The sequence below is a fragment of the Macrobrachium nipponense genome, chromosome 19, assembly GCF_015104395.2.
Source record: "Macrobrachium nipponense isolate FS-2020 chromosome 19, ASM1510439v2, whole genome shotgun sequence".
Lineage (NCBI taxonomy): Eukaryota > Metazoa > Arthropoda > Malacostraca > Decapoda > Palaemonidae > Macrobrachium > Macrobrachium nipponense.
Window position 1 is genome coordinate 442,705 of NC_061088.1, and position 14,497 is coordinate 457,201.

A 14,497-nucleotide genomic window follows, 5' to 3' on the forward strand; every position below is an offset into this window, starting at 1 on the left:
AAAAGAAGATCCGCTTTTTGCGCTGGTGAGACCGACTTTGCAGTAAAATTGCAAAAAAGTGCTCTTTTCTTAAGCAGTCCCGTGCTGAAATGAGCAGCCAATTCCTCAGAACCATCCCCGACGGCCTTGTCCATGCAAGACAATACACTGGACAGCTCCCCCAGACTGATGGAATCAGAACTCCTGGACCTGGCATCCAATACTCCAAGGCACCAGTCAAGAAAATTAAAGACCTCTAGTGTCCTGAAGAGGCCTTTAAGGTGAAAGTCTAACTCACTATGCGTCCAAGAGACCTTAGAGGAAGACAGAAAAGATCTTCTGGCGGCGTCTACAATACTACCAAAGTCTCCTTGAGCTGAGGCTGGAAGCTTAACTCCGACGTTTTCTCCCGTCTCATACCACATACCAGCTTTGCCACCAAGTCTTGAAGGTGGTAAAGCGAAAGAAGTCTTGCCTGAAGCTTTCCTCTTTTCCATCCAATCATGGACCTTTCTAAAAGCTTGCTTCGTAGAAAGCGACTTCTTCATTCTCACAAAGCCCGAGATCTTAGTAGCTTTGGATGACGAAAACTGAGAGGGAGGAGTACGTGGAGCTTCAGGTTGGAAAGTGTCTGCAAAGACTGACTGTAGCAAACGAGTCAAAACCTTGTAGTCCGTCGAAACTGGAGCCAACTGCTGTTCTTCGTCCACTTCGACGAAAGCGTCACTAATTTCCTCTTCAGACACTGGAGAAGTCGGAGGAAGTAAAGAAGAGTCACGAGCTTTCTCAAAAGAGAAAGAGCGGCGAACAGGAAGAGTTCCCGCTTCCGCTTGCGCTTGCGGAAGCGGAAAACTGACGTCCGTAGGCGCGCGCTTGGCGTCCGAAGCCAATCTACTGGCGCCGACTGAAGCGCGCTCGACCGCAACAGGTGTACACCTGGCGTCCACTGGTGCTCGCTGAGCGTCCACTGGTGCGCGCCGAGCGTCCACTGGTGCGCGCCGAGCGTCCACTAAAACGCGCTGAGCGTCCACTGGCGCTCGCGAAACTTGCACCGAGTCACGCTCGGCGTCCACTAAAGCGCGTTTGACTTTCACAGAAACGCGCTTCTTATCAACAAGTTTCGTAGCAGCGGAAACAAACGCTTCACGAGAGCGAGAAACGAATTTCTCGCCTCCTCTAGAAAGTTGCTGGGGAGCAGAACGAACTCTAGAGGGAGACTCAAACGGAGAGAGAGACGAGCGAGGAGAGAGGGAGGGAGAAGCCTTGACCTCTTCACAGGAAGATTGTCATCCTTCTTACGGCAACGTGGAACAGTCTCTCTCGAAGAAAAAACATCTCGAAGTTGCTGCTGAAGAGACTGGAGAATCTTGCTTGTAGGTGAAGCCTCCTTTTCTGGGGAGGGGCTGATCCTGTGAGCAGGCGAGTGGCGAGGGGACGCCTTCTTGCTACTCCCAGGAACCGCCACTTCACGCACCTTAGAGCGACTGCGGCGCTCGAAAGAAACATCTAGGAAAGACTCCGCCTCCGAATAATCCTTACGCTTCTTCTGCGGAGGAAAAGCAGCAAACGCACTATCAGGCGACGAGCAAAGTTCCGGAGAACAACTTGGACGTGAAGCGTCCCGAACGCGAGCCGTCCTTTTCAGCGGACGTGATGCGGTATGAGAGCTCCACCCCTTGCGCGGGGAGGAAGCTTCAGAAGAAGAAAAGCACTCCTTGAGAAGACGTGCACGCGCACGCTCCTTGGCAGTCTGGGTAGGTTCGTCAGAAGCTGCCAAAGGCACGCCAGATCGGTGGGGGTTCCTCGTAACCCTCCTTCGACTTTCGACATGCTCTCTCCCCGTAATCTGGGAGTCAAGCAGAGATCTAGGTCTAGAGGCGGAATGAGGCCGATCTGACGCACCCTCCACTACACAAGGGGCACTTTCACTGCACTTCTCTTCACTTTTGCTCTCCAGAGCTAACACTTTTGATTCTAAGTTACGAATCGATTCAAGAATTAGCGATAAAGTATTACCTTCTACCGACACTGTTTCAGGGGCCGGAGGCAACACTACAGGGGTAGGAGCATAATCTACAGAAAGAGGGTTAGCAGGAGAATAATTTAAATCTTGCCTACCTGAAACACTCCTGGAGGAAGACCTCCTTAACCTATCTCGCTCAAGTTTCTTAAGATAGGTTTCATACGCCTTCCATTCCGACTCTGTTAATCTTTCACACTCCTTACAACGACTTTCAAACGTACATTCATTCCCCCTGCAAACTTTACAAACAGAATGTGGGTCTACTGAAGCTTTCAGTAGCCTACCTCTACATTCGGACATAGAACAAAATCTAGCGCTAGCAGAACTAGACCCTGACATCTTGATCAAAGAAAAATCAATACCAAATTCAAATCAAACCAAAGTCAACGTGTGCCAAGCCACCGATCCAATTCAGATACCAAAGAAAAACCAAAAGGGATACTCAAGTAGCTAGTAAGTTTCCAAAATCTGGACGGAGGTGCTGCAAACAGGTGTTTTCAGCACCGGCGACAGAAAAATTATGAATAGAAAATGGGAATGATTCCTGATACCCGCCTCCCAGCGGCGGGAATGGGTACTAACCACCTGACTCCCACTGCGTGGTGTCGTAAGTGTTTAAATTTTAAATTTTTTCTTTCGTCGGATTCGGAAAAATACAGCTATATATATATCTGACAGGTAAGTTTCATGAACAAATCACTAATTAAGAACCCACCCACGACTCAACACAGTCTTCTATTGGCAAACATCATCAAGAAAACAGAATATATTAAATAATTAAAAAATTATAATACCAAAACAAGCAATCAGGCAAAATTTATGATGGAGCAATTATCAAAAAACTTTATTCACAAAGCTGTATTAAATTACAGCATGTCTCACTATAATATAAAAAAAAACTCAATCAGCACATATATATAATAATAAAACTTAACAAAAACCTTGACTCTGCAAATTAGAGTAAATCACATCAAGCCTAGAACTAAATGACTTATCTCAAGGCGAAGCCATTTCAGAGAGAGAGCTGCAACTTAATACGCTAGAAAATCAAAACACGCCAAGAAAATCCAGTCACCGAAAGTGAGAGAGGTTCAGCTCACTAAAACTCCACACCTAATGTGCAACAAACACCCTGGAGTGCGAGGCACCCGGGAAAACACTACTGTTGCTGGCTCTACCACTTACCTTGCTCTTTATCTAGAGATGCATATGGAACAGAAGAGAAAAGAAAAGATCATCGATAGGAAATGAGATCGCTACAAATGCATGCTGCAAAGTTAAATGCAGTTACTACTCATCATATTCCTAACGGCGCCAACATCTGTCCATTGTATAATAAAAGTCCACAATCATATTAGTAAGTTATACTATTATTTATGAAGGACACAAACAAAGGCTTTTGAACACCTGAACAATACTCCTCCTCAGTGTTTACGTTAAAAAGGCCTTTGAATGTAAACATGCAAGAGGAACACCATTAGGTGTTTGAAAGTCTGCTCTTATCTTTTATGAATAACTCAACTTATTTATATAATTGTGGCGTTTTGTTACACAGTAGTTATTCACGACACTGCATTTCTCTGTATCTGTCCCTTAATAAGCAGTAAACATTAATTCCTAAAGAACTTCATTAGTCTACGAATGTGACCTTCACATTTGGAAAGGATTTCACTGCGTTAGTAATTAACTGCCTTACATGCAAACAACGAAGCTGTAAAACAACTTTCAGAAGCCTCTAGAGGTACATATTAGAAGCAGCTACAAACCACGTTTTGATTCTGTACTTCTACAGAAAAACTTATTCCACATTCAGCTTATGAAACCCTTTCCTCTCTCTCAAGAGTTTTAGCACATTTTTTCATAAATATAAATATACAAATACAAGTACGTATAAATATAGAAAGGCAAAATGTTTTATTAGTAAATACATGTCCTAACAAAACACTTTTACCATAACTGCCTAGGTTCAAAATCAACTGAATGGACACTTCATTGAAAAAATTCCTGTATTGAACTATTATAACTTTTCATAAATTTCTGCAACATAGAAAAAACTTTAGCCAATACAGGGAAATTTACGAGGATAATTCAAATGAGTACTCTGTTATTTGAGTACTCTGTAATTAGCAAAAGTGTGCTGAAGCACCATTATCTTTGCTAATAACTTGGATCTTGGCACCATTATGAAAATACCTGACTGTGGAGAAAAATCTCTAAATGGTGCATTGGTTTCAGAGACTACTTTTTGTTTTAACACCTCAACATTTTTCCTCTACTTACTGAATGCCCTAGAATATGCTACTTTATTATTAACTTAAAAACAACATAAAACCATTCATTATTTTCCGTTTATTTTCCTTTCACATTTAGTCTACTACATACTATAATGCATAAATGACCAATTTTTAATCAATTTGTATTTTCCATAATTAACAAGCCTGTCAACATTAGGATAAATATTCTGGCGCCAGCCGGAAACCGGTAAAGTTAAAAAATTGTGTACGCAGGGGCTAAGTGGAATTTCAAATTGCTGATAAAGGTTACCAGTTTATTCAACATAAAAAACTAAACATCTGATCACTCAAACAGGCTCTTCAATGAGAAAAGATCGGCCAGACAGCTTGGGAAGGAAAGCTAAAGCATAAAATAGGGTATTTCATGCACTTTGCTTTGGGTGATACAGATCTCAACCAGCTGTTTCCATCCCAGCTTGCCCATATTGGCAAATGTATCATTAGTTCACCAATGACAAAAGTAAATTAAGTGAGCAACACTGATACAGTCTCAGGATCAAAGACAGAAAAAGATGGCAGCAATTAAGGAACAGTCAAATGAATTGAATGAAGGCCCCTGAAATTCTACCAGACTAAGTACATACTATGAAGATGAAAAGTCAGACCACTATGGTCCATACTGTTCCACATATTCAGTCAGCTATAGCAAATGGATTGTATACTCCACCTAGTTAGTGTTCTATTCAGTAACATAAACTGCAGTGTTTTTGGAAACTGCCTAAGATTTCCCTATTTACCTGAAATCAATGCAAACGGCAGCCTAACCTAGAACATTACCCCATGAACAGGGGATTCTTCAAGGCAATTACAGGCCACAAGATCAAAGCAACTGCATGCCTTATGCTATCAAGATTATGTCTTTTATGTCTTCAAGAGAAAAACATGCATCCTGACACAATCTAAGGAAGATGACATTAGTCTAGGGGTACCACTTCTTCTCTGACAATACATTCCTAATATGTAAGTTGAAACCTTGCATACTTTTTGTAACATAATCAACAGGTTTCTGTTCGACTCATATTCAAATAACTAAACCATAAAGGAGATTATAATCTCTTGTTTTCTGCAGAAAAATGAATAATTGGCTAATCTGAAAGTTAACTATTTTTCTGTCAAAAGTATTTTACATTCAACACCTCCCTTACCTCAAAGTGGGTAGCATTACAGTTAATATACTAAAATGACAATTTGTCCAAAATTGCATTTTTCCTAACTATACAAACTGAGGTCCTTTTACAATAGGAAGGTACTAGCGGCAGCTGGATAGGTCGTAAGCTTTCGAACAAGGGGTTCGGTAGTTAACTGCTTGTCCGACAGGCGCGCGCGCGCGACTGGTAGGTAAACAAATCACTTTTGCTTTTGGCCCAAGCAAAAACTGCAGAGTGAGGGGTGGCATGAGGTGGGGCTATGTGTAAAAGGACCTCAGGTTTGTATAGTTAGGAAAAATGCAATTTTGGACAAATTGTCATTTGTTCCGACACGGCATACAAACCTTCGGTCCTTTTACAATAGGAAGACTCACTTCTTGGTGGGTGGAATCTGAGTCTTTTGTGAACAGACTGGTGTTCGCCCAACCTTGGAAGCCTCCCTGGTCGTAAGAGCGAGGGAGGGATCCAAGCCTCTGTCCGATTGATCGGGGTGTGCACCGCAGGATCAATGGTCAGACCTCTGGACCAAGTACTAAGAGAGGCAAGCGTATCTCTTCGTACCAGCAAACAAGAACAAGTTCCTATTTGCAAGAGGCAACAACGTTATGGTTGTCTCTTGTTGGCATCCACTTCCCGCCCCCTTGTAAGAGTAAATGGGGTGGATATTCGCTCCCATCCCTAGTGAAAGGGATAGGATGGGGCTCTGTCGAGTAGCTCACCGGCATCTCGTCCTTATCCAGCAAGGTGATGACCGTATCCCTCTACCCACAGGTAGAGGGGTAGAAAAAGATAGGAAGAGAAGCCAGTCACTCTCATTCACTTATCTATTCTTACAGTCACACCGGACTCGATGCTGTTCAGCCTGCTAGGGTCTGGGTTAGCTAGACAACGTGTTGAGCAGCCACCACGGGTCCTAAGGAAAACGATCCAAGGACCTGTGGGCAATATCCAAAAGGTAGAAGGAGGTGCCAGTGGTCTGGTTGTACCAGACCCCTGCCTTCAGTACCTGCGCCAAGGAGAAGTTCTTGTGTACTCGAGAGTGTACTTCTAGGTCATCTTGGTGCTGACGAAGAGTCTTCAACACTCAGCCTGGGATGTCGAGTTTCTTCAGAAAAGCGCGGTCGCGCTTTCACAGGACAAAGCAGCATCTCCTTCGCATCGAAGGCGGTGAAGTCCATTAGGGAGGGGATTGTGAAGGACTCTAACCGATCGTCAGGAACCGAAGGGTTCAGTGTCTTCGCTACGAATTCGGTACGAAATCGAGCGTCACGAATCCCCATCCCTGGATGCTTGACTTCGCAGTTAAAGTCATGCAATTACCTCAGAGGAAAAGAAGGGAATTGTCGTATGACCTATCCCTCTTCTCGACTTCGTGATGTCCTGTACCCATACTGGTCTATCCGTCTGCAGCGAAGTTGTTGTTCTCGGTAGTGGATAGGACACCGACACTCAATGGTGGGTGTCGATGGTATGGGGTACTGTGACAGCCGTTAGGATGAAGAAAAGATTGTTATGGAACAACCGAACTAAGTCCACAGCGAAGTTCGTAACAGACTTGGGCGCTCTGACAGCTGCCTACTGACTGCGTTCGGTAGGAGGCAAGTTGTCCAAGCACCCGAGCAAGTCACGTGACCTTCGCCTTAACAGGGTTATGCCAAGAGACTAAACAAATAATTTGTTCGTCACCGATGCCAGAAGGGCAAGTGGTGATGACTCTCTTAAGGCATGTGCCCAACAGGCGAAAGTCAATTGCCTTCTAGAGACCGAGGTCCTTGATGGCAAGATATCTCATAGTATAGTTGATTCTCGGGTAAGGAGAAACAACACTATGTGACATTGAAGACGAAGGTGTACAGAAAATGCAACCTACGTCTTCACAGCTGAACCGAGAGAAGATTCTCAAGATTCTGAACCTGTGCTACCAAGACTGAGAACGCTAACCGCTATTGATTGCTGTCCGGTGAGGATCGTAGTTGCAATAAAAAGCGGAGCGCTTCGAGTAATGAAGACAGGGAACTACTGCCTGAAGAACTGCTTCTCATGGGCTGAACATTTGGAAGTAGAGCTGTCAGGTCGGAGAGTAGGCGATGTCTTCTGACATATCTGTTAATTCGGGGCGAGCAATGAAATTGCACACCTACGAATACAAGATATTTTGAAGACAAACTCAGATGTCTGCAAAAATCATTCGCATTATCGCAGTGCGATGCAGCGGTTGACTAGTACAGACTTCTGTTACCGTGCGGTAAAACAGAAAGATGAAAGAGTCCAAGAGATATCTCTGTTGAAAATTCTCGCAATGTCGCCGGCGATGAAATCGAGCGTCACAGCAGTAGATGGTCCTTCATTATTGCGAGAATCCCCGTTAATCAGAGACCTAAGTCCATGATTGTTGGGCAGAGATACGGTTCGGTAGTCAATCCAACCAGGGGAGAGAGAGACGTAACCGACCGTGTATCTCCGAGACCTAGCTGATACTGAGCCGCTATCAGGCAGTTCAATACGCAGTAGCTCTCGGTGACTCGTCATCAGAGTTGCCAGGTAATCCATTATTCCACGAAGGAATGCGTTCGGCTAGAACCATCGAGCATAAAGAATACGCTCGAGCAATTATATTTAAACGAAACGGATTTCGGTAAATACAAAAGCTGAATTGGTGTTGTCATGACAATACCAAGTATCTAAATCGAAACTGATAACTGCTGGGAGGTTGCAGGCAACCCCGAGTTGCAGTTCAATTAAGATACAATTCGTCTCGGTCACAAACCGTAGAGTTTAACTACGGTATGCGCCTACCCCACGGACAATTCAACTGTTAAAGAATCATGTCGCGAGGGTAATATACGTAGTATATTTGTAGGTTCTGTACCACGACCTCCATCCTAAAATCTTTTCCCCTATAGGAATGAGAATAAGGATTGGAGATCGACCGCCTTCGTCTCTAGTCAAGAGAGTGAAGGAGAAGTCTTTCCCAAAGGAAAGCTTCAATGGTGAACAGAATACCGAAGACGATAGTTCAAGCCAAACTGGAAGTTCCCGTCCGTTCTTCTCTATTCCAGGTTAAGCGCCTACTGTGAGATACTCTTCTTTCAGCAGCAGTCTTCTTCCAAATGCTAGAATTACAGAAATTCGAGCATAAGCGAGGTTCCCGATTATCGTGTAACAATTATCGGGGATTCTCGCTCACTCTGGACCGTGGTCGCTTTTGCCTAAGTGTTTGGAGATCGTAAAAAACTCGAACACTCTGAGTGCGCTAGAAATTCCGTAGAATTCTAAGCACTCTGCGAAACCCCAAACCCCCCCACCGAATTCGTCAGACGATATCGGCTGGTGGTCTCGATTCCCGTAGAAATCGAGAAAGGGGCAGGATCCCTCCTCAATGACCGGGGGCTTACGTCAGGTAGGACCCGAAGGTCCCCCCGGTAGCGCAGCCCCTAACGTGGGATCTTACAGAGAAATCTCTGTAGGATCCCTCCCCTTTCCCTCGTAGCCGTAAGGAGAGAGGGAATGGGGGAGGAATTGGATACTGGCTCGTCTTCCCAGCGGCATCTAGCAGTTGGAGAAGAAAAGGAGCAGCCATCGCCTACGGCGGTGGCCTCTCAGAGCCTGGAAAACGTATCGTCAGGAGAAAACGTTTTCCCGAGGAGGGTTACGAACTCATACTGTAGGTAAGTGTCTGCCGCCACTGTGAACGTCGTCTGGGTGGGGCTGATCGACACCTGACAGGAGAGAGCCGATACCGCTCCGACTCATTCCAGTCCTCGTCGAGGTCGAAACCTCAGGAGGACCGAAGGGGTATTTAAATACGGTGTCCGAAGACACGTAGAAACGCCTCTGTCGCAGTAGAGGAGGTGAAGTAGCTTGTTCGACCGTCCAGAACTGAGAGAGCCTTCTTGTCCGGAGACGAGAGACTACCTGGTTCAACACAGTCGGCAAGCTCCGATCGCGGCAGACCCACCGTCGATTTGGGTTCCCTCTCGGGCCCCAAAACGACTCGAGCCGAGACGTGGCTCTGCTGGTGGGAGCGGCGATCCTTCCACCCCCGAGGTCATTGTGCTGACGAATCAGTGCCGTAACCTCGGCAAAGTTCCTCTGGATCTCGGAAGTCACAGCATCTTGCAGAGTGGGACCGTTAAGCCCTTCGAACAAGAGCATATTCCGAGAACCTTCCTCCTAAGAAGGGGGAACAGCGACAGCCCTCTCGGTCTTCCCCATCCACTTGCGCATACGTCCTGGCCGGAGCCCAAGAACCGTGGCCTGGCACGTAGGGCGTTGTGGTGGGATCATGAGGGGCGCACCCCTCACGATCCACTCCTCAATACCTCGCTCCTCCCGGTGTACACCCGAGGAGGTTGAAGGTACGGGAGAGGCAGACCTGACGCTCCCTCGTTGCTCGCTGGCAGAACCAGCAGGCTTGGAGGGCTGCAGGCGATCGTCAACCCGCGGTGGCGATCGAGCTGCAGGCCTGGTCGAACCGTCTCGCTGTAGAGAACGGCTGGACTGAGCACAGCGGCCCCGATCTCGAGTGTCAGAAGAGCTGGTGCTGGTTGCCGTACCCGGTCGCTTTCTGTGAGGGCGACGGTCAGGCGACCTGCAGGCTCCACTGTCACAGTGAGACCGGTGCTTGTCCTCACGGCACGTCACGTCGCTGGTTCCAGCCGTGGCTGGCACCGGCGAACGGGAGGACCTCTTCCCAGCCTCAGTCCGTGGTCGGTCGTGGACCGTCACGTCCAAGGGTAGCCAGCCTGTTCGCCGCGAGAGTGAGAGCTGGTCTGGTGAGAGTCGCTGAGCCGGTGTCCACCAGTCTTATTCCGCCCGTGCCGTGAACCTGACGCTGAGCGGACTCAGAGGTCTGGTTCCTGGCTGCACGGTCGCTGGTAGGCGACCGTACACTCGGTACCTCCCGCGAACGAGAGGCCGAGAACGGACCCTGATGCAGTGGCAGAACCACTGACACCAGGAGAGGAAGTACCGGTGTTAGCCGGTACCCCTCTGGTCCCCGTAGTCTTCTTCCTTGCGGAAGAAGAGACGGGCCCCGCTCCCGAAGGAGCAGGAGGACCAGCGGAAGGAAACCCTCCCGTCCCACCGAGGTGAGTTACGGGTCCCGAGAAGCTCCCGAGGGAGACTTCTTGGAGAGGGAGGAGGCAACCTCCTTCTTCCTCGCTGTGAAGCCTTAGAAGTCGAAGGGGAAGAGGCGGCAGCCGACGACGATGAAGAAGATGAAGACGACGACGACGACACCTTCCTCCTCTTCTTCGTCAGCTTCCTCAGGACAGACGTAAGATCTGCTATCCAGGGCGGAGCCGGGGCTGCTGTAGCCGAAGCCACAGGGCCCGGACGCACCTGTACAGACAGACCAAAGTCTGGGGTAGTACCACCACGAACAGGGACGACATCAGCAGGTATGGGCATCTCAGGAACAGCAGGCACAGCCAGCACAGCATCGGTAGGGACAGCCAGCGCAGCAACGGCAGGGACAGCCAGCGCAGCAACGGCAGGACAGCCAGCGCAGCAACTGCATGGACAGTCAGCCCAGAATCGGCAGGTACGGCAGGCGAGCACCGGAAACACAGGAAGTGGAGCAGCAGTCAGCAACATCCTGGTACCGGCGGCAGGTCCAGGGGCGAGCTCTAGGGCAGCGAAGTGTGGTCGCTGCAGCGCGGCAACCACGAGCGCGGCGGCACGCCCCCCTCTCGGTACGGCGAACGGCACTTCCACAGCGGCTGTAGGCAAGACTGTTACCACGTGAGGCGAGTACACCAGGTGAGGAGGGACGTCGTCACTGGTTTGCGTGGTCACCACTCCATGGGTGACCGCAGTAGGCCCAGACATAGAACCGCAGCCCCTGGACACTAGCACGCCCTGCAAATGGAAGGACGCCCATACCTCACCAAGGTCCACCCTCGTGGCAGTAGCACCTGCGGAAATAACAGTAGTAGCGATTAGTGGGGGGGAAGTCCCCTCGCACGGGGGGCGAGCCTCTCCGAACGAGTGGAAGACCCCTAATACAATTGTACATCGGGCACCGAGCGCCCTCCCCCGCGCTCGACGGATCGGGCGAGGAGAAGAACGCCGATAACCTCCCCCCCCCCAAGGGGAAGGGCCATCTGTGGGAGCTGAGCGGGGGGGGGGGGGGGGGGGGGGGTGGGGGGGGGGGGGGGTCTCGTTCCCCAGCCCCGCACAGTACCCATGTACCCAACAACAATATAAGAGCCCGAGAGCAATCGTGCCATCGGCCCGAATGCAAGGGCATAAGGATCAATTCCCTGACGAGCGGAACTTGAACCAAATAAATATTTGATGCAATCAATAATAAGGAACAAAAATGAAAATGCATCTTGCATACGATTCACTTCACAATGAATAAGGGCTCGGATCGAGCGCATTTGCGCCCTAGGTACCGAGCGCAAGGGTGAAAGGATCAATTCCTTACCTTTATGGATCAAGGTTTCTGGAAACCTTGATCCATAATGAATTGAATGCAACTCAAAAAATATATGAAAATGAAAAAATGACTACTGCGCTTGCGATTTCACTTCATACAAATACGGGGAAAAAAAGGGGAAGGATCAATCCCGGAATCGCGGAAACATTGATCCCAGTAAACAATGCAATCTCAATAAAAAATGAAAATGAAAAAGAACTGCACTTGCGATTTCACTTCATTCAAAAATAAAAAGGGGGAAGGGTCAATTTCCGGGTAAGCTCGGAAACTGATCCAAAATGAGTATTGCTACAATCAAAATAATATATGAAAATGAAAAAGAATACTGTACTTGCGATTCCACTTCCATACTAAATAAGTTTCCGTGCCGAGCGCATTCGTTCGGCAACGGGCATACACAGGTTCAAAAAATATAAATGAAAGAGCACTTACCTTACGATTTTTTCAATCTACACATTTCCCAACCCAAATATACCGACTCTGAGCGAGGTGCTCCCGCCCTCGGCACCGAGCATACGCAATACGAGGATCATTCTTGGGAAAATGAATTCCCCACTTACGCCCTTCAGTCCCGGCACTCGGGTAATCGGAGGGCGTGGTGACACCAAGATCCTTTAATTCACAATTGAATTCAATGAAATGATTGTACTTACAATTCAGTTTCACTAGATAATTAGAAAAAGAAAAACACAATCATGCGAAAGCAAACGACGATGAAGCGGGCAGAGAGCGATGATATACGTCCACACGCCAGCAGGCCGAAAGCAAAAGTGGTTTGTTTACCTACCAGTCGCGCGCGCGCGCCTGTCGGACAAGCAGTTAACTACCGAACCCCTTGTTCGAAAGCTTACGACCTATCCAGCTGCCGCTAGTACCTTCCTATTGTAAAAGGACCGAAGGTTTGTATGCCGTGTCGGAACAAACTCAGTATAACGAAGCTCCCACAATTCAACCAAATAGCCCACTGATCACACAAACCTAAACAGTCAATAAAGCTTCTACAAGTTAATTAAGATGCCCAACTTCACATTACTTAAACCATGTCCATCAAAAGAACCAAAATTGAAATCCAAAATATCCCATCATCCTTCCCGACCCAACATACTGCACGCAGAAGTACATCTCCTACAACAATTACATTTTTGGGAATAATGTACCTCTCCATTTAGCCCCGACAAAATCAACTTCCTGGCCCACCCTTTTCCAAAGGAATTTTAATCCTTCACTAATGTAATCTACTTAGCTGCCATTGCTCAGGCTGAGATCCCTAGAATGTAAACTTTTCAATTTGACAATTACGTTAATGGATATCTGATGACATTTGCCATCTGAGACAAACAGGATGGAAAATCTACCAAATCTAGGGTTCTCAAGGCTTTGCAAAGTCACTATTTTGCTAACAACTAGCAATCTCTGATTTTTCTGTAGATATCAATTTTAAAACATAACTTCCACCTTGGATTATAATTACGTATCAATATTCTTAAATGACATTCTGTAGAGACCAGTTACACACTGTTAATAACTCTTTTCAAACATGGTCTTTATTGGTGAAAAGCAGCTTGTATACTGTTGTCTAAGATAACTCACACACTTATACTTATTTTCATTACAATCAAATATACTACCCAAGAGAAAAAAGTATTACAAAATACCAAACCCACTAATGTATATTACTTTGTAATATATGCTGCTAACTTAATCTTCCACAATGCAATGAGTTCAGCATCTGTTGGCCCTTATCAGTCATGAATTAAAATTACAACAAAAATCCTTAAACAATAAACTTTCCTTCAACACTCATTACACCATAACAAGACATTACCAATACAGGTTCTCACAAACGATGAAAGAACTAAGACTACAAGTGCATATACCAGTTTTTTCAATTTGCTGACACAAATTCTAATCTTTCCTTCAAAAATACTCAAATGAAATCTACGAATGATAACAATCTGAAATAATCCCATCAGAAAATTAGAATTAATTACCTTTTCATCATGAGATCCCAGGAGAGCATCTAACCACTGGTAAATATTGCCGTCATCAGCCAGGAGCTGTGGGTCGAAAGAAGGCCCGCAACAGAGCACAGCACTCGAGGCATGTAATGCACACAGTTCAAACTCTGATGGCTGACGATTACTGGAGTCTGGATTCTGGAAACAGCAGCAGAAATTGGAAACATTCTTTCATTTACTGGTAACAAATCAACTTTGTGGATGTCAGTACTTTTCATCTAACCCATTATGACCATACGTACTTTGAAATAAATCTCTTAGATTAAATGTTAAGTGTAAAGATTGGTTTAGGTTAGGATGTATGTTGAACTACTACTGGTATTAGTAAAACATCTGGACATTTTCAAATGCAGGCTACAACATAGGGTCTTTGTTACTTAATGAACTTTGTAACTTATCGTAAAGGCCAGACTCATCTGTTGAGGTGCTACTGTTGAATAAGGAATTTTGAATTTTGTCTGAGGCCACTATAGAAAATATTCTTTTTACCTTAAAGCCAAACGGTGCCCCAAACACACCACTCCATGAAGCAAAGAGGTAAAACAACCCTTTTCGTAACGTCCTCGGAATCAACGTTTGCCTCTGTTCCA

At 46.5% G+C, this 14,497-nt stretch overlaps 1 protein-coding gene across 9 annotated transcripts in view; it reads right to left on the reverse strand.

Moving 5' to 3' along the window:
- The window catches only part of LOC135213159 (protein furry-like), a 165,044-nt gene that overhangs the window by 90,402 nt on the left and 60,145 nt on the right, over positions 1-14,497 (reverse strand). For all 9 annotated transcript variants that reach the window (XM_064247163.1, XM_064247123.1, XM_064247130.1 and 6 more), the window contains 2 exons: positions 14,397-14,497; positions 13,881-14,045 (listed from right to left, as the gene is read on the reverse strand). In XM_064247163.1, coding sequence (XP_064103233.1) covers positions 13,881-14,045; positions 14,397-14,497 — 266 coding nt within the window. The remainder of the gene's footprint in view (positions 1-13,880; positions 14,046-14,396) is intronic.